The sequence below is a fragment of the Antedon mediterranea genome, chromosome 3, assembly GCF_964355755.1.
Source record: "Antedon mediterranea chromosome 3, ecAntMedi1.1, whole genome shotgun sequence".
Classification (NCBI taxonomy): Eukaryota; Metazoa; Echinodermata; class Crinoidea; order Comatulida; family Antedonidae; genus Antedon; species Antedon mediterranea.
The window spans coordinates 36,396,045-36,420,887 of NC_092672.1; the positions used below are offsets into that span (position 1 = coordinate 36,396,045).

The window sequence follows — 24,843 nt, forward strand, 5'->3', positions numbered from 1 at the left end:
AATAAGTATACAGAAATAAAACATTTACACATTAATTTATTTCAACAAAAATGAATTCTATTATTAGAATATATACATATCCACAGGAAATAAAATCAAACAACTGTTATAGGCCTTTATGCTTTGGTACACAGAACACAAACTGAATGTACACATGTAAACTTCTCCCTACTGAAAGAAATGATTTGTTTCATATGCATAACAGTACTTATACAGTACCATAATGTCATAATTCCACCATGGTATTAATTGTACTAACGAAAAGAACATTGTGTTTTATTTGTGAATGTGTTGCACTGTATCTTCCTTGCAAGATCACACAAATTGTGTAACATTAACTTAATGAATAAAATAATATTATGGTATATAAATAAATATTTAAATCATCATGAATACAACTTAATAAGTTCATCACTAACAGCAGAGGGTGTAAGTACGCCAGGATCAGAGAACAGCAGTGTTATGTTTGCAGGGGGAGTGTAGTCAATCAATGGATGTTCCTGAGTTAGATCCGTATTGGATTTCAAAGTCGATGATTTATACTGAAAAAAAAAACCAGTAAAATATATAAGAAATACTAATTGTGAATTATTATTGCAGTATTTTCATCATTTATTGAATAGCCATTTATTATTAGCTTTTTGTTCTGTGATGGCAAAAAAAATCAGTTTCCATCGAAACTCATTTAAACAAACCTTAAATTCATTAGGAACGTCTTGTTGATTTAGCGGAAATAAACGAACAAACTTGAAACTTTCGGCGACTACATAAAACGGTTTGTTTGCAACCTTTGCGCACGTTGCTATCTGGTAAGAACCGATCTATAAGGATAAAAAAGAGAGATGACATAAAACGGTTTGTTTGCAACCTTTGCGCACGTCCCTATCTGGTAAGAACCGATCTATAAGGATAAAAAAGAGAGATGACATAAAACGGTTTGTTTGCAACCTTTGCGCACGTCGCTATCTGGTAAGAACCGATCTATAAGGATAAAAAAGAGAGATGACATAAAATGGTTTGTTCGCCAACTTTCTACACATCTGGTATGAACATCAATATTTTCCTTCAATCTCTTAAATTAAGACTACATTGTCGAATCTCATATCTAAACGTTTACCTTATTGATGATTCCACCACTTTCTACTACCCCCTCTGCTCCAACTAGCACCATATCAATCTTTTCCATTATGTAACTAAAAACAGGAAAACAAATGCACAACATATCCGTGGGTATAATAAAATATAAATTGTATATAATATAATAAAATTTATTTTCCTAATTCTTCTAATCAGGGTTTGACTTCTAGAAAGATGTTTAAATATTAATATTACACAGTAAAAACAATAAGTTAACAATTTATTGACACAATACCGTTTTTGAACAAATTTGGATTGGTAGGATACTGTATAAATGCAAGGAATAGGTATACAGCAAAGAACTTATAACACAAGAATCTCCTGTTCGTCCGAAGCGCGTAACAATTTCGAAAGGCATTGTGGGATAGAATAGAGCTATGGGTGGAGCCATTGTGAGCCATGGAGTAGGGCGCCCGCATCAAATTAGAAAGTCAAAATCATAGAGGGGTTCTGCTAATGCTCTAGGGGGTATAGAGTAATTGACTGAGGAGTAGGGCGCCCGCATCAAATTAGAAAGTCAAAATCATAGAGGGGTTCTGCTAATGCTCTAGGGGGGATAGAGTAATTGACTGAGGAGTAGGGCGCCCGCATCAAATTAGAAAGTCAAAATCATAGAGGGATTCTGCTAATACTCTAGGGGGGTAGAGTAATTGACTTCCTAGTTTGGAGGGGGCGCTGCTCCATGCTGTGAAATGGCGTCGCCCAGTTTGACCTTTTAACCCTGTACTTCCGATACTGTGTTTTGAATGCAAATTGAAGAACAGGAGATTCTTGTGTTATAAGTTCTTTGGTATAGAGTCAACAAAATAAGATATTGTGTGTACTTACCCTGCCGCAGCATCTAATATAACACAAACTGGGATGCCTAGAAGTTCTAGTTCTTTAGCCATCTTTTTACTAGAAAAAACGTAGAACACTCTATACTGAAATTCTGTAACACTATTATTTAATTATTATTACTCAAATCATTTTTTTTTTATTTCATATGCATTCAACAGTTCATTCAACGAGTAACTTGCCAATTACATGGATAAACTATTTTATAATTTATCATTTGAGGCTTAGGTAGTTGAAAGAGTTGTGAGTTACAACCCTGGCACTTTGTTAGGATTGAACCCTAGCCCTTGGGATTGGAAGGCAAGCATGTTAACCACTAAGCTACAGCTCCACTACACTATAAAGTATACACATTATTATTTGGGTCGATTTGAATTCAAAAGGTGGTTTATAAAAATTAAAAAATCATTTTCAAAAGCAGCCAAACACTGGAGCTCTTCTCAACAACCCAATGACTTTTGATGATACAATTGTATAATTGTCTATGTTTTTTTGTTCTATGATGCTTTGACAGTGTTAGTAATTTGAGCCTCCAGCCTACAGTTCCTATAGACTGGTTGCTGTCTGCCCCTCGCACCCCCATCCACCCCCAACCCCTTTGCCCCTGTTGCTAAATTTGTAATAAATATAAAATATTTACCCGGATTGATCAGGATTAGATTCTGTGACGTATACATTGAACCTCTTCTTTGATTCAGCTGCTTCTTCTAATACTTTTAATACGACACGTGAAAATGAGTGGGTCAGGATACACTGCAAGAAACACACAGTTTTAAACACCTCAATACATACATCAGGGGTGTCAAACTGGGCATAATTAGGGGGTGAACTAAAATGTTCTCAATGGATTTGTGTGGTTTAAGAGAGCTATCAAAATTGGTTAAAAACAGCTAGAAATTTAATTTCAGATACGTATCAATATGGCTGTGTTTAGACTTCAAACTCTTGGGAATAACTAGACAAACTTTTTGGACAACAAACAATTTACAAACTTACCCAGCAAGGTCATATTTTATGCATCTTTTTACACTAGTAAGGTCAAATTGTAAAGTCTGAACGGGCTCTATGTGAACGGGCTCTATGTTCTGTGTGTTTATTTTCTACTGTAGCGGACGTTCTCATATAAGAAGAGATTTTGGATAGCTATTCAGTATATAAAGAATGTCAATAATACTCACGGATCCATCCCGAATGAACGGATTAAACAGTCTGGCGATCTTATGCCTTGATTGCGCAACATTCTGTAGATACACATTTCCTCGTTGAACTAAAATTTTCTTGCAATCGTGAAAATCCTTGTAAGGAATAACATATTTATAACACATTAATTAATTAAAAAAAACTGTACTACTAGTTTCATAGTTTTACATATATTTTTTTTTTGCCTCTTGTCACATTGCTTGTATCCTTAGGCAAGACATTTTACTTAACTTTGCCTCTCTCTACCCAGGTGTATTAAATGGGTACTGGTTAGATCAAGACACAACTTTGCGCTGATTACTAGCTGCATTATGGGAGTATGTTTCCATACGTGTTTGATCCAAAAAGTGACCGGGGTAATAACGTGCAGCGCATTGAGAGCTTGCTTATATGCCGTATATTTGAATGAACTATTATTATTATTTACAGTATTACATTTACCTGTTGTTCCAAGGATGCAAGCGTGATAAAACGAAGAAAGAGTTCACAGCCAGACTGAACAGCAATGGCTGAGCTGTCGGTCTGGGTAACTAACCACTTTATACATTCTTTCAACTCTTCACGAAGTCCTTTAAGTGTACCAGCTGAAAAAAAGAGATAAATATATGAATTATTCTGAAAAATATTACTAATTTTGTTAATTTGTAAATATACCTGAACAATTTCCCTTAGACTGTGGACTTCTAGAGGTCAAGATAGTGATCACTTTAATTCAGAATAAAATACAATACAAAACGGAAATCAAACTAAAATAGGATTTTCTCTCATTTAGTAAAGAGATGTGAACGCCGTAACAGATGGTTTGTAGTACACCTAACAAGATCATTTTCACTGTTCAAAACTCAATATGCTAAAACCATAGAGGTACTTGTTGACCTTGCGGACATGCTCATAAAAATCTCCTTGTGGCAAACTAACAACAATACAGTGCTAGGTAAGCTTAGCAACAAGGAGCTGTTATAGCACACCTCAAGAGATTTAAAGGGGGATTCTGGGTTTAAAATTGCTTTTAAATATCATTTATTTATTAAATAAAAAATATTATAACAATATAGACATTTCAGAATGAAGAAGTAATAACGAGAAATTAAAAAAATTAAATTTCATATACATTTTAGGGTAAATTCATGGAAAGTCTGTTTTTTAGCAGCTTAGGGAAGCTCATTAATATTCATGAGATATTCACAAAATCACGTCACCAGTGGATTCCAAACTCGCGACGTCATGTACGTTGTGTTTGTCAACTAATTTACATCTCTCTCCCCTGTCAAACGACGACCACCATTGTGATCATTGTGAAATACATAGCCTACTACTAGACGATTGGCCCATAAATAACAAAACCCATCCTATCAACCAAACTCCTAAACAATCTAAACCTAAAACATTCTACAAAATCGGCTGTAAATATTGAAGCAAAACCGGGAGCAAAACAAGGTCCGATCGCCGTCCACACGTATGGTGTCCCGATCGTCTAAGTAGGCCTAAAATAAATAGGTTTAGTTTACTCTCCAAAAAAGCGGATACTCATGCATCAAGCAAGTAGACCAGGTAGTAGGAAGGAGACCTAGCCGATCCGGCCCAGTTAAAAATTGAGCTAGCTAGTGTAGTAGACCCTATGCGAATTGATACTACCAGGCCTTTTACTATAGGCTGCACTACACAAATATTCCAACTCTCTCATTCGAGCTATATTATCTATACCATTCCGGTAGGTCGAGTCGACCTTCAATCAAATACTGTACATCGTTCATGTTGTGATTATAGACGGGGTATACTCGACCCGACCAGTTTGGTATTGTTGTATCTGCTTATCACGTGACGATGCCAGGCATGGGCAGCAGAGAGAGCACGTGTATCGTCGTCTCGCTTGATCCTCAGCAGGAATGTACAGTATACGTTACGCTTCATTGATTTTGATTTTTCCCTAAGTCGGTGCGAAAATCGGCAAACGTAAAGTGCAAACATATCTAATTTTTCACTGTTTTGATGAATTTTCATAAAAAATTGACTTTATAAATGGGAAGACCGACTAAAATTACATCAGATAAGTATAATTTTACAAAATTAATTGATATGGTTTATGATAACGAGTCGTCGGAAGATGGACCATTTCACGAATTTCCTATTTTGTAACCACAGTGTGATTTTGCCGTAGCTGCACTTGTAATCTGGCCTGATTTCACAGCCTTCGTTCTGCTTCACTGGGCGCTTATATAAATTGAAACTTTTACCGTTCAAGAGACAAACAAATATATTTTACATTTTTTACTATTCATTTTAAACCCGGAACCCCCTTTAATAGTTGTTACAGCATAACATACACCAGTACAAATCAAAATGAAACATCTTACCTTGACTAAGATTAAGATACTCTATAAGAGTTTTGATGGCTGAAACCGCTGGCGAAATTTCAGGCTCATTTATTTGACACTGCTCAAAGTATTCAACGATATCTGAACGACAAAATTACATAAACATTTAGAATTTTAGTTTTACAGACATAATAATAATACTTATTCGTATACCAATGAAATGAATTACAGGAGTGGGAATAGGCTAAAGCCCAATAGATTCTGCACTCACTCCATACATATTTATTTGGACACCAATGAAAAATAATCTGGAGTGAGAATAGGCTAAAGCCTAAATAGATTCTGCACTCACAGTACTCCATAGATTGTATATCTGGCAAATTTCAAATTCATTTTTAAAGATCATTTTATACTGATTTAATATACTGTACATGATTTAGTTTTGTTAGTAGTTATCGCTTAAATATCATAAATTCAAATCTACTATCATTGCATTACAATAATTACTTTATCGTCCAAAAATTAGAAATAACATTCAATGCACATCATGCCACAAAAAATTACCTTAAATCAGGTGCGGATTTAGGCTAAACAGGCTTTAGCCCCCTCCCCCCCCCCCAAATAAATTTTAACAGTTATATATTTTTAGAATGATTTTGATTAATGACTATTTTTATTTTTCTGTATGTAACCCGACAGATCATTTTTATCATTTATGAAATATTTAGTGCCCTCTAATCCATAATGCTGGATCCGCCCGGTAAATTATTAATGTTATCGTCTTTTAAAAGGGCACACATTAGAATTACGTACAAAACATCATTCTGTCTTTATCCAGTCGTTTATATCGTGATTGTTTTTGCCTTTGTCTATTCTGTTCTCTTCCTTTTTGTCTTGTCCATTTAAACAGTGAATCTCTCTCTTTCATTGTTAACATGTTGTCCTCCTACTATAGGATGACCGTTGTTTCCTATTATCATTCCTTTGTCGTCATGATCCATGTGCAACAAAAAAGCCTTCGTAAATAACATAATAAAAAAAGAATTTTATCTAGCCTATTTTCTCTTTGTTGGTGTATTCAGTTGAGTTGAGTTTTGCACATTTTTAAAAGTTTTATTTTTTTGTACACGGGCCTATTTATTATTTATTTTATTTTATTCAGTTCACAACCAAACAGCAATGAAACCGCCACTTAAACACTAACAAAACAGGTTGAATCTAAATATAATAAACTATATTATCATATTATTATTATTATTAATAATTGTAAATTTAGTTTAGACTTGGGTTTAGTTTGAAGTGAATATAGAATGCTAAATTCTACACTGTTGTCTAGGCTAGGCCTTGATATATTTATTATTATCATTTTTTCTAGGGCTTTAGGTTAGGGGAGGCTTATAGATACTATTAGTTAGTTATTACATCATCATACCTACATACATACATCCCATCATCGCAGCTCAGACAACAAGTCCAGGTTTCCAACCATATTTACTATGTAACTAGACTGCTCTTTTAGATAGAAAACCAGCCTGCCTTACAGACCACTATATTGGCAATATATATGACCTACCTTCGTTATTCATTTTATTTATTTTTATACTGAAAAGTATAAAATAATATTAAAATAAACCCATGTGTTTATTTGCAACAAATCGCCTCTGGCTGTATTTGTATGAAGTACCCCCTCAACGGCGGTCGAGTCAGGTTGTTACAAATCATAGAGGTCGCTAATCTCGTTACGATCTTTTTTTAGGCTGAAGTTTTTTGTTAATATTTTAGCTATAATGTCCTTAGAAACTGTTCCAAAAGAGCTGAAACACCTAAGAGCATGTTTACTATGTTCTCTTATAAAGGTAATTATATATGAGCATTAATACAAACTTACAAAACAATTGTTTATGCCTATATTAGAATTGTAAATGCGTAGGTCTCGCAATTCTAAAAAACTAATGCGTGGATGGGTGTGTAGCTTACTGTAAGTTCTTGAATTGTGGTCGTTTCGTCCTTAAAGTTCTTTTTTTTAACCTAAATTACAGACAATTGATCAATTTGAACTAGACGGCTGTGATAACTGTGATGAGTTTCTACACATGAAGGGAAGCCGTGATCTTGTTTTTGATTGTACAAGTTCATCCTTTGATGGGTATGAAACAATTTGGGATTGTTCAACAATTGTACAAATAATGTCTTGCGAATTTGTTATTGCGAATCAAAACCGTCAGCTAATGTTACATTTTCGAATGTTTTTTTATTATAGATTAGTATCACTGATGAGTCCTGAAGATAGTTGGGTTGGAAAGTGGCAGAGAATCAGTAAGTATTTTAATAATAATATTCAGGACAAAGAAATTTGTTTAAAAAACAGTAAAAAAAGGATATACAGTACTGTACTACTTACTCCTGATGATGTGTTTATGAAATATATAATTTTTTGTATGAATTCTGTAGGAAGTGTGTCGACTCTCCCAATACTGGACTCTCTAAAAACCGGACACTCTCCCAGACTTTTTCTTGAGGTCCAAAAGTCACAAATTTATTATTACCATTAGAAATACATTCCGAATACCAGCACAAAGTGTCCAGTATTGGAAGAGTTGACTATATTTTGTAAAAATCTTAAATCAGTTATCTTCATATTATTTTCTTTACAGATCGTTATGTTAAAGGCTGCTATGCTATATCTGTGTCAGGAAAGCTGCCACCTGGAATTATCAATGACCTAAAAAGTAGACAAATACATTACAGATCAAGAGATACCAGTGTTAAGTCATAGTCCCCAATTGTCTAAATGGTTCTTATATACTAACATTAAACATTGAATAAATAATCTTGGTTCACACTTGACAACACGAAGATGTAGTTACAACGTAAGTTAATTAACCAATGACAAGCGGCAGTTTGGATGATCCATCGTGTCGTGATTGGTCACATTACTTGCGGTGAGCTTACATCCTTTTGTTTCGTCCTAGTGGGAACCAAGCTTTACTAGTACTAGTAAGGATGGGGAGAGAGCAACAACTTGTAAGAGAGCTGCCTGGAAATATCCACAACAAACCACAGTATTATGGATTGGCTGTCGAATGACTAGTTACAAACTTGGACAAAAGTCTCCAATTCTTTTTTAAATCTGTGTTGTACTTATTTGTCAATCTAAGCCCAAACTAGACAGTGGAACAACTAATTTGCTTTTAAAATGTAATTTTTTTTTTTGTATACTGTGTTTAATAATAATTGGAGAAATGTAAATTATAAATTTGGTTCTGGTTTATTTTTTTAAACTTTAAAGTAAAGTAAACCAAATGATCATTTATTTTAAAGCACTATATTTAATGGAACGACAAGTTAGCAAATATAGTACTGTAATAAACAAACATCATAAAGAAAGTCCTCCTGACAATAAACAATCAATACAGAATGAAATCAATGAATGTCCATTTATTATTTATTTGAACAGAAAGCAGTTAAATAACCATTAAATACATGCCTCTTAAAGTGCTAAATAATACTAAACACTATTAAATACTTATTAATGATCATAAATAATTACTGCATTTAATTAACTTTGTGTAAAGCTCTGTCTACACTATCGAACTAGTTTGACCAAAGAAGTGTGAAGTGCCCAAATATGGTAGTGATATGACATCATAATGCCCATACTGTATATAGGTATATCACATTTTTTTTGTCACATAAAGTTTGATAGTGTAGACAGAGTTTATACATCTGGTATAGTTTGATCACCTGACTATTATTTGTTATATAACTGTTGCATTTTTATTTTCCATTTGGGAAGGTGATAATAAAGTGCTCGTTTATTTTGTATGAAGTGTGTCAATCATTTTACATGCATCAATCAGTTTTATTATCAACAAAATATGAGTTATTATACTGTATTTGTGTCTTTGAAATTAATAAAGCTAAACTATTCAGAACATGGTAATATTAGAATTCGTACAGTACATATTAAGCTCTGTCTTCACTACCAAACTTTATGTGACAACAAAATGTGATGTGCCCAAATATGGTAGTGATATGACATCATCAATACCATAATTGGGCATATTTTTTGTTAAACTAGTTTTATAGTGCAGACAGAGCTTACATACTGTAATTTTTTTTTAAAGACACAAATTCTCAGCATAGGGGATTGCCCTCATGGTTTCATAATACTTTAATTATTCTATATTGCACTGTATGATTATGTTTCTTCCCAAATGAAGTCGGGATGATTAATTACTTAGAATTTTTCTTTAAATATAATCTGATATACATATTGTATGTTTCATATTGCACTTTACATTTAAATTGCACTTGTTTTTAAAATATATTTTCCAAGATCAACAACAAAGATTGATATATAATGTGCAGTGTACAACAAGTTGTCAATTCGATATCTGATTATGGTTCAGTGTGTAAGTAAGCCAAGGCCTTGGTTGCTGCCGACATTCTAACTGCTCTTGTGCACAACTCATTTTCATTGGCTCCTCGTACTTGAACGCAGTGAAATGTATCCTTTTTTTCGCCGAGTGTACCAACGCATCGTAACCACTGTCCGCGGGTAAATTTGGGCAAGCAGCGATCCTAATGTTGAAGAGAAAAAAGGTACTTCAACAAGCTTAACTTCAATAATATGATAGTACTAATATTTTCTCCAAGGTAAACATGTTAAATGCCTGTGGCCATATTCACCAATCACACTTAACTTAGATATTTCCCTTAAATATTAAGTATTTCCCTTAACTCAATAAGTGTTTAAGTATTTCCCTTTAAATTGTATTCACTTAGATAGGAGATTTTTTTAATTTTAAAAAGCCTAAGTGGGAATGGAATACAGCCACTGATGACCAACACCGTGACCAACACTTATTTTGTCATATTGTCCGAGTAACTCGAACCCCTACTCCCTGAATTCTCATCACCCCAAGTATCTTCTCGCCCAAACCAACCGCATTTTTAACTTACAATTTCATAAAAGATACACTTGAGACTGGATTTACTGTCCTTCAATGTGAATATCCTTGCATTTTTAGAAGCATCAATAGTTACCATAGAATCTAATTGTGCTAACAATTTGAATGAAAAATAGTTTTTAGCATTCTTTCATTTATTTGGTGAATATAAAAATCTTCGACTTGTTTCATCAGAACTACAGTGTAAAGCTCTGTCTACACTATCAAACTTTATGTGACAACAAAAATGTGATGTGCCCATATATGGACATAATGATTTCATATCACTACCATATTTGGGAATATCACTATCATATTTAGGCACATCATACTTTTTTTTCTCCAACTAGTTTGATAGTGTGGACAGAGCTTAAGACAATTTTATGGCTATGGGTTGCCCCTGGATGCCCGTCTTTTATATTTTAAGTTTATTAACCAAACAAATGGGGTACAATTAGAAGAGGAGCAAATCATTATTAAGAGTGTAAAATTATGTATTTAAATTAAATAAATGTAGCGATCTTTCAGCTAATGTCTTACCGTAAACCTCAAATATGATTTTAACTTGATTTTTGTATTTAGTCCAGTGTCGTACGTTTTGTATAGAGGCTATAATAAATCGTAATGTATCTTTCGCCAGGTGTTCTTTTCCCGCTCTTGTCATCTTGGCTGTGTTTGCTGCATCAGGCTTGGCCGGTTGCGCTCTTGTCTAGAAGCAACACACAAAGAGGAAATGTACACTGATTGATATATTCTTATAGACAACTAATGACAAATTTCATTCAATTTCTGGTTTGTGTTCTGTCTAATTTACACAAAGAAAAGGAAATGCATTCAAATAGGTTGATATTGTTGATGAAGTCGAAAGCTTTCTTTTACAAATTCATTTCCCGCTGTTATTGAAAATCATTCTGTAAGATTGATTTTACAAATTACAATTTATTTAGTATATATTTAGACCTTTTATGCAGAAACATTGTTTGTACCTTATTTCATAAATCATACAAAATACAATACAATATAATAACTTAAAACAATAATTCTTTGATGAATAATGTATTTGTTTATATATTGTTCATAGTTATTTTTAACTTAACCTTTAACTTTTTCTTTTAGTACAGGCAATGATAATAAACTAGAACAGACATTTGCCACAAAAGATAATTTATACTTCCTATTATGAATCACTTTAGTGGAAGGGTGGGTGAAAGGGGTGGCCACATTCGGTGTAAACATAATATTTCTATACTTGTTTTTTAAACGAGCTTAGTACAGCACACAAATCAACATCCTGTACCTTGAATTTTTGACATGTTGAATTCTGTGCTGTAAGCTCGTTTAAAAAAACCTTTTATATTTTTACCTGCACATATGAACTTTCATTAGAATATTTCTAATGTTTTGTCATAGGAAGGTATAAACCAATATACTATACAACTAATTTTAAGTGTGGTGTAAATTGGAAAAGAAGAAGAAAATAATACTCACTTGCACGATCTGGTTGCTGTTTCTATATTTAGAGGTTCTGTTTTGATTATGCGAAGGACCAGCCTCACCCATCTGCCATTGGCTGCTAGTAGCAGAGGATGAACTACTATGACAAGTACAAATTATTAATTTAAATGGGTCTTTTGCAGGATCAAAGTTACTTTTGAGCTCTAAAAGTTCAATACTAGAACATTAAATCTTAAACCCTCAAGCCACCCAAGATAGCCTCAAATAAATATAATCTTGTATGTACCCCATTTTTCCTTCTTAAGCTCTGTCTACACTATCAAATAGGCACATCACATTTGTTTGTTACATAAAGTTCGATAGTTTTATAAGTACCGTATATGTATTTTATTCCATTCTGTAAGGGGCGGGTTTCCCGCTGTTGAATGAGATTATGAAATAAATAAATAAATAAATAAAGTGTGGACAGAGCTTTATTTATTGAATTACTAAGAATATGTGTTTACCTGGAAGGTTGGTTTGAATACATCAAATTCCTGTGTTGATTGGCTGGCTGACGTGAGCTATTTTGCATACCACCACCTGCATATGATCCACTTTGTTGTCTTGAATATATCCTGTGCTGATTATTTGCTTGGTGTGACTGTGAGCTGATTTGCATATTGCCACCTGCATTCAGATTGTTTTCTGCCATTTACAAAAGATGGTTACATAACAAATAATGTGAAGATGTATTAATTAAGTAAATTTATTCAATTGCTTTATAAATGTGTTTTTTGAAGAAGTAATGATCTGTCTACTCTACTGGTTTTGGATTGACATTAAATGATTACAGTTTTGCATCACTTGTTCTGTTGCATGGGTATTAATATTTGGTCTCGCCAAAACTTAAAGGCTGAGTCCGGACTAAATCAGAGCTGAGGCTTACTGAACCATGACAAAAAAATCAGCTATTATTTACAATAGTAATATTTTCACTCCTGAGGACGATCGAAGTGTATTGATCAAAACATTGAGAAACTCAACAGTTCTTTTCAGAACTATACAGTATATGTAGTGTACCACAAACTACCGTATATATCAACATTAAAAAATATATATACACTCACAAACCCTTTAGAGCACAACATTTTTTTGAATCTACGAACAGTAGTATGGTAATCATATTACTGTATTAAGTAAATATAAAAACAGTAATAATTGAGAGATTAAAATAAATTTGAATGATTAATGACAACTGGCATCTTCAGACAATATGTCATTGTTTAAATGTATTACAGTTCACATAATGACCTGCTTAAAACAATAATCTCAACGACATAAATCGTTGAAGAAGAAAACTCCATACGCTAGTTTATTGAGATAATTCTATGTTCACCAAGGCTAATATAAAGATATATAGCCTATTTCATATGCTAAAAATTAATGAAATTCTTTAGTGTTACTCGTAAAGTATACTATCAACTGTCTGTGGGGTTTGATGGCTTGTTGATGAATGTAGTCACAGAATTTTAATGTACATGTGGAATTAAATTGTATCAATTCATAGAGTCTGTAAGATGACTGATTTAAAAAATGATAATAGTAAGAAGATTTGATGATAAGGTTTTATAGGGATTAAGTTAGTTGATATTTTAAATTTCAACTGGAACAAGGTGTTTTTGTTCTTAAGTGTTATATATAGATACATAGATAAAATGATAGTATGCAAAACAAAAATGAAAACCTTCGTGTTCAACACAAAATCTGTGAACTGCAATATGCAATATTTATAATAATTATATATTATATTATAATATTATGTTCTGTTAAGGGGAAAAAAGTGTGATGTGCCCAAATATGGTAGTGATATGACATCATCATGTCTATATACTGTATGGCCCCACATTACATTATTTTGTCACATGAATTTTCCAGTTTATTGCCACATGAAGTTTGATAGTGTAGACAGAGCTTTAGACTGAATAAATATAATATATATTTGATTTGTTATCATTTTTTTTTTACATTTTTCTGTTATTACTAGAACGAATAATTCTAGTAACTTGCTTTTTAAAGCATGGATGAATATTGGGGCATGATGGTTTAGCTTTTAAAGGAAAAAATTTATGATTATTATGTCATTTAACAAGTATTGTTCTCTCAATAAAACACCCACATTCCAAAAAAAAAAATGAAATGACATTCAACAATATTATCAATAAATATACTTCAGCTTAAAACATAGAACTAATTAAAGATTAGTGTAATTAGGCTATTTGATGTGTACTGGTTATTTTGAACCATGTATAATATAATAACAGTAAATTCTAATATTTTATTGCATATAATCAATCATATTTATTATCTCTCAATCTCATAAAGAAGAATGCATCACATTAGTTTTATCTCAGCATACATACAGTCTGTTGGTGATGATACAGTAGTAAATTAACACATCTATCAACCCAACTTTAAAACTATTCAATTGTCTTTTTATTGCCATTTTTTTCCAGTTAATATTCTTTTACATAAGGTTTATGAATTTAAGCACCATTAGCAGATGATTGTTTATGGTGAATACAGAATGATAGTTTTTAATAATAAGTGAGTTGAAGAACAAAATACAAGAAACTGACCTAATTTTGTAATCAGAACAAATAATAATTACTGTATTACAGTATGAAAAATATAATCCTATGTTTAAATACAATCCCATCCTCTAATTTAGGCTAATTCATAGAGAAAAAGAGTATACATTGTAGGGTGTCCAGGCTACCTGGGACTATAATTGGATCGTGGTAATAATAGATCTGGGGAAGAATGGCAAAAGGCTTCCTTCTTTCTAGAAGTTTTATGTGATTAAGTTATCAGATAATCTATATTGTTTTGACAACTTTGTAACTGACAACACTGCTGATTTTGCCATTTTTCCCTGTATATAATTATAAAGTAAAACATATCAGAAACACATCTAAAAAAGATCAAAAGAAGATTAATCTTATCTGTGCAATTTAAGTGGCCTACCCAGACATTTTAGATTTGGCAAAAAGTTCATCTTGTAGAAGAAAAACAACAATGAAAACAAAACCTGAAAAAAAAGAATTGTGAGAGATATACTAAATCCATTTACCTGTTTTGATAAAATGCTTTTGATTGGGCTGTGACTGTGAGTAATTTGGTCTTTGGTTGCCTGGACCGGTACTTTGATAACCACCAACATTTCCACAGTAGCTTTGGTTTCCTTGGTAACTAGGACCATCTTGGTAGAAGCTGGACTTTCCCTGGTAAGTTAAATTTCCTTGAGACCCTGCTATTTTTCCTTGATAAACCCTGTTTCCTTGGTTTCCTTGTGATTGCTATATAGACATAATTGCTGTTCAATATTATCTCATAACATTGTTACTTCTAATTAAGTTAATATAATCTTTAAATTAATCAATTTTCTATCATCAGTAATCCATGGAGTGATAATTATTTCCTTTTTGAGAACACCAAATTTTATTATTGTTCTGATTGCAAAGGAAACAATGTTTAATGTAATTAATAAAACACAAGAAAACCTACTGAAATATTTGTTATGACTAACTTTACTTAATTACCTGATATTGAGGTTTATGTTGTCCATTATTCATAAATGTTTTACACTGTTTTGCTGAAATAAAAAATTTAGTTTGTAGAAATAAAATTGTTTTTTTTAATTGCATGTAGGCCCCTATGTATAATTTATAATGAATAAAAATTAAAATAAAAAACAATGAAAAAATCACTGATCCTAGTATTAAGTTGGTTCGCAGGGATCGATGTGATAAAGAAAAAGCAGAATACTGTTGTAACTACCGTCAACTTCTTCTGTTGTGTTGCTTGGGTGCGCCATCAAGGTCTGTCTTGGGCGTTTTTTCTTATTGAAGATGGGCAAGAATGCAGGTTTTCCTGTGTGAAAAAGAAGAGTATAAATTATAAATATTAATAATATATTATAATAAGGACATGTTTTGAAATGCATGCAGCATGCTTTTTTTTATAAGCCAAAAAGGAAAGCTAGATAGGCCTTTATTAGACTCAGAGGCTAGCCTACCCCCCCCCCCCCCCTCCCCCCCCCCCCCCCCTCACACACACAGACAGGAGGTAGGCCTAGCTAGGTAGGCGGCCCTAGCTAGTAGGCCTAGGCCTAGATAGCTAAGCCTAGCTATATGCCTAGGTTGTACTACAGAAGGCCTAGGCTAAGCCAAGCTACATAGAGGGAGACTAGGCCTATTTAAGCAATAACATCTTTGGAATAAAAATCACCATTTTTTTGCATCTTTTTCTAGCTTGGTCGTTGAGGACGAAAAAAGCAGGCTAAAATTAAAGCGTGTGCGTATGACTCATGCGGTGCGCGGAATGTGACGTATACATAATTAACGTACAGAAAATTTGATTGGCTAAAAGTTAACTAATATTTGCTGCCACCATCGCCTAGACCGTAGATAAGTATAGTACGTATTCGTACTTGTGTGCTTTTATATAGACTTAAATTTAATACTTTTATTTATTAGCGCAGTTGGATGACCTTGCTTGCACGAAGACTGAATTGTTCGGAAAAATATGAACAGAGCAAAATTGGATGATAACATGCCATTGTTTTTTTATCGATTTAATTGTTGAATTACCCGAAGGAAATCGAATTCACTCCATGGTGGTCGATTGACAATAACCAATAAAATGTGAACAGCAGGCCTATATTATTGGATGTATATCTGCTGTCTCATCATGGTCAACTTATTATATAATATTATACAATATTATACATTGTGCTACGATTACAATTAATGTATTGTTATTTAATATTGTTTTTTAGGAAACAAACTTACACTGTTCAAGAGGGGCATAGTTTCCACAAGTACACATTAATTATTCATAAATATTATTCAATTTTGTTAAATTGCTTTAAAAAATGGAAAATGGTTTAATATCGAACCATTTTTATCAGCGTACTTATTTATTTCAGATGAATAAATTACTCATTGTAGAAAAAAAGTTATAATTTAATGGCAATGATGATTATTGCAATGGGTGCAACAACGTGATCAAGACGAGATTAGCCAAAACAACAACCGATGTATAGGCCTACGTGTCACTTAACAGATTGGTTCTGAGGAGGACGCAACCCTAGGAGGACACAACACAAGGACGTACGTACACACATGTAATTTTACCGCGATCACGACGTACAAAAGGCACCGTGTGATTGGTTACGCGCGCGTCGTCTCCTCCTTGCGTTGCGCTCCCTATTAGGAACCACGCGAACACGGCGAATAATTAAAATGAGGTGTTTATTGCATATCATCATTGCACAGATGTATTATTTTGAAATCGTATTTACATTTCGATTAAACTTATGTAAAAGAATCGATTTAATCGTTCAATTAATGGACGACGAACTCTATTCGAGAAATCGATTAAAAAATAATCAATAAAGTGCATATAGAAAATAATCAATATCATAGGTTATCTTTGTTGGTTCGGTTTGTTCAGCTTGTTTACAACCAAACGGGGAAAGGTTTTTTGTTATACCTTATTGATAGACTCAGTCAATATTACTCTATAGCAGATGTTCTTTACTTGAAATAATGACTCATTCTAGCAATTTCGCCGCTTTTCATCAATAAACGATTGATTGACCAAATAAGTGGATGAGTACGCGCGCGTTATTATACTGTTGATATCGGATATTATTTTTCAGAAGTTGCATGGATTCTCATTTTATAAATTCATTAATTCTGATTGCGTATTTGGGTTTAGATGGGCTTTTTAGTGGTTACCATTGACCCACACTGCTACAATACCACCAACGGGCCCTCATCTTAAGCTCTGTCTACATTCTATCAAACTAGTTTGACAAAAGAAATGTGATGTGCCCAAATACGATAGTGATATGCCCAAATATGGTAGTGATATGACATCATCGTGTCCATATTTGGGAACATTATATTTTCTGTCACATAAAGTTTGATAGTGTGGACAGAGATTTAGACATGAGAGTTACTATACCGGTAACGAATGTTATAAATAAAAAAATATAAGAATGATGTTTTAGAAATAAATTATTAATCTGTACTATAATATTGCACCAGTTAATGATAGAATAAGTAAAGACTAAAAATATGGATTGAGAAATACTCGATAATGACGAGATCCACCCTATAAAGTAATGTGCGTGCGCTATCTCATGCTATTTTACGTATATTATCTACAAACTAGTTTGACAAAAAAGAATGTGATGTGCCCAAATATGGTAGCGATATGTTCTAATATGGTATAGTGATATGACATCATCATGTCCATATATGAGCACATCACATTTTTTTTGTCACATAAAGTTTGATAGTGTAGACAGAGTTATACTGCATGCAGTTCTAATGAAATGAGTTGGAGCTTAATTCATAATAATCATAATTATTCTTATACAGTCTGTGATTGAGAAAACGTTAATAATACAGGCATAAGATATTAATAACATGATATATCGTCGTCGATAATGGAGGATAGTGATAGTGATTGATTTTAAATTAATCCCACGCCCTCAACTGAACCAAAAACAAAAATATTAGCTTATGAATAATTAAGAAGTCAATTTAAAAGATCGATAAAGTTAATTATTATGAATTTTCGATTGCTTCCGATGACCGGTGATATGAGCCTTGCTCAGAAGAATCGATACCACGACTGTTGTGCGTGATAACTGCAAAATCAGCTTTTTAAAGAAATATTATTTTTTTATTAATAAAGGTATCTTGTTTTTTGATCAAAATTGTCATTATTAAAATCTTGTATTTATAAACAATGATGTATAGCAAGACACCAAAGATAATTGACTAAATAATCGAATAGGCCTAATGATAATAAGAAATATTGAAATAATGAACAAACCAATAATATGTTTTTTTTAAAGAATTATTTGAACGAATGACGGAACAAAATGACGGAATGAATGACGGAATGAGTAAAAACAAAAATACACCGCAAATAAATGAATGAAAGATAGATGAAATGAATAAAACAAATAAATAAATAAATAAATACATTTTTCTTCCATTATTTCAGACGTCAGAATGGATAGTTTTTTTTTACAATTATGCCGAAAATCGGAAAATCCGCACCACCGTGACCCGTATATTTATAAAAATTAATATTTAACTAAACAAAAATATCGGTAGTATTCCTACTGAAAAATATTATTCAAATTGACTGAATTAAAAAATCATTTTCACCAATGATTACAAAATAAATAATGATTATGTTGTTGTTGATGATTGATCGATTCGTATTTTCATCAATAAATGGCGATATTTTAAACTTCAACTATTTTTGTTGAAATTATAATGAGTTTTTATTGCGTTTGGGCAAAATTGAAATTTATTTTAGCAATAATAAATAAATTACTCAAATAATTGTTAAAATCTGTTTTCTATCTGTTTTTACCACGCCCCTAAATTTGTTTTCGATTATTAATTGTTCACCTATTTTTAAAAATGGTTGAGTCCCAAGTAATTTGTTTCCTTTCGGCATTCATCTGATCTGCTTGTCGATTTGCGACGTGTTCGAAGCTTCGGTCTTTGTAGAATCGATCAAAATGGCCGCAGCTAATATCGCTTCGATGTTTCAGTACTGGAAAAACTTCAATCTACAAGAATTACAGGTAAGTGAGACATTAAAGATATGTTATTTTGTGTTATATATACATTGCAAACAGAATTAGAGTTGTTTGGTGTAGTTTAGAGGAAGTTTTTAAAGAAAATTACTAGGAAATTGATTGGTAATAGTATCAGCGATCGATTGTTTTTAGCTCAAACCTTTCATTCAATCGAGGCAAGCTATAACTATATCAAAGCGATATTGAACTGAAGTGCTGATCGGCGGAGTTCTCGGGCTTGTACAATTGATAAACGGTATAGCGATTTTAAACGATCTATATGCTAGATTAAGTAGTTGTATTGAAACGTGAATATTACGGGAATCAGTGTTTACAGTTTGCGCTGAACTCGTGTTGTTAAAACGATATTTTTAGGCCTGGTTGTGCTTTGTTATTGTGCTGAGATATGATAGTGCTGCGTGTGTCGTTCATGTGAACCGATTTCTTCCGAGGCAAACAAAACAAATTTTTCATCAACTTTAAATACTCTTATTTATATTAGACTTAATAGTACAATAAACAATATGAAACCTTTTCTTGTATATTGTCTGCGTGGCTATAATAATACTTAATTGGCTTTGTTTTTTCTTATACTTTAATAATCACAATAATAAAAACAGAAAATATGTTCCAATAATGAGGTTGGGGAAGATATTGTTCTTAAACTAAACTAAACAAAAAGTACATACTGTACTTACTATATAAAATATACACTCTTTTGATAATTTATTTAATAATAATTTTAAAATATATTTAAAATTGTTGTTTTTTAGTGTCATTTTTTAAAAATATTAAAAAAAAAAATCAAATTTAAAATAAAAATATACAGGATTTCATTTTTCTTGTTAATGTCATTTTGAGTGTAAAATTTATAAAATAAACAGGGATAATAAATATACCTTGAATTTCAAAACTGACCATATTGTTGCTCTGAAATAAATTTTGTTAAAGAAAAAAATAAATTTATGGAAAAAAAGATGTGTATGAAAATAGTAATTTTATTTTTAAAGTAAAATGTTAATTTTTTTTTATCTCAATAAAGTCCCAAATGCATGGTTATTTTTTTGTTTTATTAATTTTTTTCCCATTATCTTTCTTGTCAACATATTTTATCAAACCAATTTATCAATTTCCTTTATAATTTACTTGTGAAATGAGAAAGATGAAAAAAGTACCGGAGATGAAAATAACAGGAAGCAAAAGATGGCGTTGCGTTGCTTTCAGTAATTACGAGGTAGAATCGTATTTCCGGACTAATATAATGTATTTATTGATTCACTGCAAATGATGAATTAATCAATAGTCTATAGAAATACCAAGGTCTTCTATTGATCGTCTGCTGCTAATCAGTCTTGATTAAGTCGTCATCGTCATCGTCGGATGAGGAGGAAATTTTCAAACAAATAAGATTGTACTTAAGAATTTAAGTTTAAACATTTTGGGAAATTATCAACTACAGTATGTTTATCTCATTCACTTTGCGTCCAATTATAGCATAACATACATTCCTCTTTAAAAAGATAGTTGCTTTATTAAGTTGTATTTTTTTGTGAGCCGCACACTTTAATTTATTTATGTCTTATACTGTACGGTTACCTCCCACAAACTCTTCATTAAATTTGAATACAATGATAAATTTAAAACATGTTTTAAAAACATGTTTTAATGATTAAAAGTTTCATTATTTAACAAATTATCAGTTAGAAAATAATTTTTGTTAAACATACAGCATATACGCAATCACTGTATTTGGTTACCAATGAAGGGTAGGCATAATGAATGAAAAGGGTTTTTTTTTTCGATTTCTCAATGATTTTTGTTTTTATATTGTAGCATATCACTTTGTTAACATGCAGCATTCTGTAAGTGTAATACGCAATCACTGTATTTTAATTACTTGGTACAGTTCTGTACATGATGATGATGAATGTTTTTTTTTTGTGCTCAATGATTTTTGGTTTTTATAGAGTGTCACTATTAAAAAGACATTTACTTTGGTGAAATCATCTTGGATTGTAAGATGGTTTATGTGATTGATAAATAAAACAAAAATGACTGTGGCTGTATTGTATAAATACTTATTTTAAGAAATACCTAAATCACAAACGCCAGAATTGTTAATTGAAATTAAAAACAATCAACGAAAACGTAACGTAAATCTGTGCATCTCTTTCATGACTTTATTCTTCTGATGAAGTCAAACTTAAAAACTTTGTTGAAAATGGATTTTATATTATGTTTGAAAATGACATTACTCTATATACCACAGTGTACTTTTTTAAAAGTACTGTACTGTATTTCTGTAGTATAGAGTAATGTCATTTTCGAACATACTGTACTGTATTTCTGTATTTAAATTAAAACTTTAACATTTTTGTTTGAAATGGATTTTATATTATTATTATGTTCGAAAATGACATTACTGTACTACTACAGTACTATTAAGAGTACTGTACTGAACTGTATACTGTTTTATTAAAGTGTTAATGGTTTTACAGTACTACAAATTACGATAGAGGCGGTGTCTTTGATTAAAACCCCATTGAGTCTTATGTTATTCACCATCATCTCAAGATCTGTTGTTGACTTCTTTTGGCTGTTTTTTCTATGAAATTCCTCTGGCTAGACATAGGGTTTTATGTTTCACTTATGATTATCACCAATGAACATGACACTTGAATGCCTTGCTCTGTTTACTTGTTGACCTTTGACCTTGAACATGACTTTTAAATGAATTCTTGGTAAGATGAGGTATTGTAAAGATTGGTTGGATATGATGGGCAACCTACTTTCACAAGTTTTTACAAAGTTTATTCAACACAAACAAACATGTATTAATACAATTATATTTTTATATCTTTTCAACTAATGTGTATGTGTGTCAACATCATTATTATCAAATCAGCTGTATTCATTATGAAAAAATGTATTTTATGATGTTTTTGTACATTAATAGTCTGTAACAATACATTGTAACCCTAACTCATTCTCAAGTAAAACAGATTTATTTTTAGAGTGTTGAAACCAGTTAATCTTTAACTTGTAGTATTGTATTTATTCAGTTAATTTACTATCTCTAAACTGCTCTAAACTAATACAACAACAATGAATCTTATTTATACTTTTTCAACTGCCATGGTGTTTAATTTGGGCAATATACTGTATAGTCAATCGGTACAATGTTTGATTCTACTAAAGATATATGGTGAATAGAATAAATTCTCAGAAAGGCTGAGCAAGTTATTATTTGTATTGAAATACATTCGTACAAATGTATAAACAAAAGATATTTCTTACAAAAAACGCTGCTCGCTTGTTGACGTAAAAATTTTAAAGATATTGTCCCCTTAAAAAAATTTAGTTTTCACATTTTTTTGGAATGTGTCATTTAATGTGATAATAGTTATTCACTTTAACTAAAAACTGGATGGAAAAAGAAGAGTACTGTAGGCTGTACATTAAGTTGAAGTACTGTATAATAATTACAGTATTGGAGTTTCTTTTGTTCTAGTACCTTTAGTTGACTGTTAATTTGTCAACAATACCCTGAGGCAATCGGATGAAATTACTTTACCATTCTGACTACTAAAATGTGCTGTTTGATATTATTTATTGAACTGAACTTTTTATAGTCAACTATATTTAATTGATTTCTTTTTCAAAGGAAAAATACTTACTATTTTGATGTGGTATTTGTGTACAGTTATTTGTATTGAACTACTTGATATAGTTATTATATATTGAATATACATTTTTCTCTCAAAAAATTCTAAAAGATGATTCCTTTTTAACTTAAAGCTTAAAATTATTTCTTGAGGTTTTAAAATATTAAACAAAATTTAAAAAGAAATGTTAGTACAGAGAAAGAAATAAATGTTAGCTTATGACACTGAGACAACAGGGGAATTGTTCTTATTTTGTGTTAAAACACCCCTATCATTAAAATAGATAAGTCCAATCAATTTGCATGGGGAAGATATTGCATTTCCATAGCTTATCAACTGGCTAGCCAATGATTGATTGGCCGTCAAAATGATTCATTTCACCGTTGATTGCTTTCCTCCCTTTTATGCTTTTATCTATTGATTCTATTGATCATCAATCAATGCCAGCCAATCAGCTTGCAGTGAGGCCCCTGCGGAACATTGTATACTCTATTCACCATCAGTTCTGGGCAGCTGCAGTCTGTTTTTCTTCGGCACACCAGCTTTTATGCCTTGCAAAGATTAATTGAGTGTCTTTCCTGGCAATATTGCCAGATATTGATTTGTATGATGCAAAATAAATTGAATGATTTCTCAAGCAGAAGAGAAGCACATAAAATTCTTGAAAACAAAGAGAAGTGATAATGTTACAGAACTGTTGTGATAATCGTTCTTTTGATTTACATTATTTTATGTTGTGTACGAACATTACGGTTTAAAACATTTTTTATTGACATTGTAAATGATGAAGCTGCAATTTATGATAAATTTGAGTAAAAAATGTAATAAAAATGTAAATTGGGTGTTGATTTATTTTTGTTTTGTGAAATCTTTATAATCTGTAAAAGAAATTTTATATAAACTTTATAAATATTACAAAAACTGTTTGGATTACACTGTTAAGTTACAGTATGAAAAAATAAAAATTTACACTCATCCATTTTGTGATATTCCATAACATACAATACAGAACATAATAATAATAATATAGAAATACGACCGGACACTTCTTTTGTGTTTGTTTTGTAACACTTTTCAGTCTTTATAAATCTGTAAAAGAAAAAAATATAAACTTTATAAATATTACAAAAATTGTTTGGATTACAGTATGAAAAAAATAAAAATTTTAAATTTACTTTCATTAATCTTGTAAAATTCTATTGTATTGAATAAATAGAAAACAATAATAATACGTAACAATACGACCGGACACTGCTTTTTTGTTGTTTTTGTAATACATTTGAGATGTCCTGTCAACAAGCCCACACCATACCATAAAAATTAGAACTCGCATGATCATACAGTACCATCTTAACATACAGCCGATTGATTTAAACATTGCACATACAACAGGTAATGTTTGGTTCCAAACATTTTCAATTCAAAGTTTAAATCAAGTTTCAACTTCATACAGTACATAGACTATTATTAACAAGCGACACAATGGAGCATAACAAAACAAGGAAAACAGACATTTAATCTCAATTGCATAATAATAAAGCATAAAGCTCAATGTTTTACTACTGTTTACAGTATTTATGATATGAATCTATGAAAAAACAGTTATAATTACAACTGATTAGTTTAAT

The 24,843-nt window shown here is 31.6% G+C and overlaps 4 protein-coding genes across 9 annotated transcripts in view; 2 read left to right on the forward strand and 2 right to left on the reverse strand.

The window, feature by feature from the left end:
* Nucleotides 1-43: 43 nt before the first annotated feature.
* LOC140043930 (translation initiation factor eIF2B subunit alpha-like) lies at nt 44-7,159 on the reverse strand. 3 transcript variants are annotated; one of them, XM_072088420.1, is made up of 9 exons: nt 6,303-6,523; nt 5,529-5,630; nt 3,616-3,758; nt 3,153-3,269; nt 2,615-2,727; nt 1,966-2,034; nt 1,118-1,193; nt 696-821; nt 44-542 (listed from the first exon to the last, which is right to left on the reverse strand). In XM_072088420.1, exons 1-9 carry the CDS (start codon nt 6,424-6,426, stop codon nt 387-389), a joined length of 1,026 nt encoding a protein of 341 aa, XP_071944521.1. In that variant the 5' UTR covers nt 6,427-6,523; the 3' UTR covers nt 44-386. The 3 variants fall into 3 exon arrangements, with proteins under 3 accessions (XP_071944521.1, XP_071944522.1, XP_071944523.1); XM_072088421.1 differs by lacking the exon at nt 6,303-6,523 and adding an exon at nt 7,063-7,159 and having other exon boundaries at nt 45-542; XM_072088422.1 differs by lacking the exons at nt 44-542; nt 696-821 and adding an exon at nt 828-981 and having other exon boundaries at nt 6,303-6,535.
* Nucleotides 7,160-7,216: 57 nt separating this feature from the next.
* Nucleotides 7,217-9,258, forward strand: LOC140045432 (transcription elongation factor SPT4-A-like). Its single transcript, XM_072090322.1, has 4 exons — nt 7,217-7,345; nt 7,529-7,635; nt 7,750-7,805; nt 8,144-9,258. Exons 1-4 carry the CDS (start codon nt 7,277-7,279, stop codon nt 8,263-8,265), a joined length of 354 nt encoding a protein of 117 aa, XP_071946423.1. The 5' UTR covers nt 7,217-7,276; the 3' UTR covers nt 8,266-9,258.
* A 13-nt stretch (nt 9,259-9,271) lies between these two features.
* LOC140045430 (uncharacterized) lies at nt 9,272-16,240 on the reverse strand. Of its 2 annotated transcripts, none has more exons than XM_072090321.1 (9): nt 16,166-16,240; nt 15,716-15,808; nt 15,478-15,530; nt 15,009-15,234; nt 12,403-12,583; nt 11,930-12,032; nt 10,982-11,150; nt 10,455-10,555; nt 9,272-10,073 (listed from the first exon to the last, which is right to left on the reverse strand). In XM_072090321.1, the coding sequence occupies exons 1-9, from the start codon at nt 16,176-16,178 to the stop codon at nt 9,891-9,893; spliced, it is 1,122 nt and encodes a 373-aa protein (XP_071946422.1). In that variant the 5' UTR covers nt 16,179-16,240; the 3' UTR covers nt 9,272-9,890. The 2 variants fall into 2 exon arrangements, with proteins under 2 accessions (XP_071946422.1, XP_071946421.1); XM_072090320.1 differs by having other exon boundaries at nt 11,930-12,035.
* Nucleotides 16,241-19,459: 3,219 nt separating this feature from the next.
* Nucleotides 19,460-24,843, forward strand: part of LOC140045433 (protein CASP-like) — a 29,841-nt gene continuing 24,457 nt past the window's right edge. For all 3 annotated transcript variants that reach the window (XM_072090324.1, XM_072090325.1, XM_072090323.1), the window contains exon 1: nt 19,460-19,556. In XM_072090324.1, the coding sequence (XP_071946425.1) occupies nt 19,491-19,556 (66 nt within the window). In that variant the 5' untranslated portion in view covers nt 19,460-19,490. The remainder of the gene's footprint in view (nt 19,557-24,843) is intronic.

Excerpts from the sequence above, each read along its gene's own strand:
- LOC140043930 (XM_072088420.1), bottom strand. The coding sequence starts at position 6,426 with ATGTTAACAATGAAAGAGAGAGATTCACTGTTTAAATGGACAAGACAA. Across the intron at positions 2,728-3,152 it reads CGTTCATTCGGGATGGATCC|TGTATCCTGACCCACTCATT; the intron begins GTGAGTATTATT and ends TGTTTCTTGCAG. Across the intron at positions 543-695 it reads ACGTTCCTAATGAATTTAAG|TATAAATCATCGACTTTGAA; the intron begins GTTTGTTTAAAT and ends TTTTTTTTTCAG.
- LOC140045432 (XM_072090322.1), top strand. The coding sequence starts at position 7,277 with ATGTCCTTAGAAACTGTTCCAAAAGAGCTGAAACACCTAAGAGCATGT. Across the intron at positions 7,346-7,528 it reads TACTATGTTCTCTTATAAAG|ACAATTGATCAATTTGAACT; the intron begins GTAATTATATAT and ends CCTAAATTACAG. Across the intron at positions 7,636-7,749 it reads ACAAGTTCATCCTTTGATGG|ATTAGTATCACTGATGAGTC; the intron begins GTATGAAACAAT and ends TTTTTATTATAG.
- LOC140045430 (XM_072090320.1), bottom strand. Across the intron at positions 15,531-15,715 it reads CACAACAGAAGAAGTTGACG|CAAAACAGTGTAAAACATTT; the intron begins GTAGTTACAACA and ends TTTTTATTTCAG. Across the intron at positions 12,036-12,402 it reads TATTCAAACCAACCTTCCAG|TAGTTCATCCTCTGCTACTA; the intron begins GTAAACACATAT and ends TACTTGTCATAG.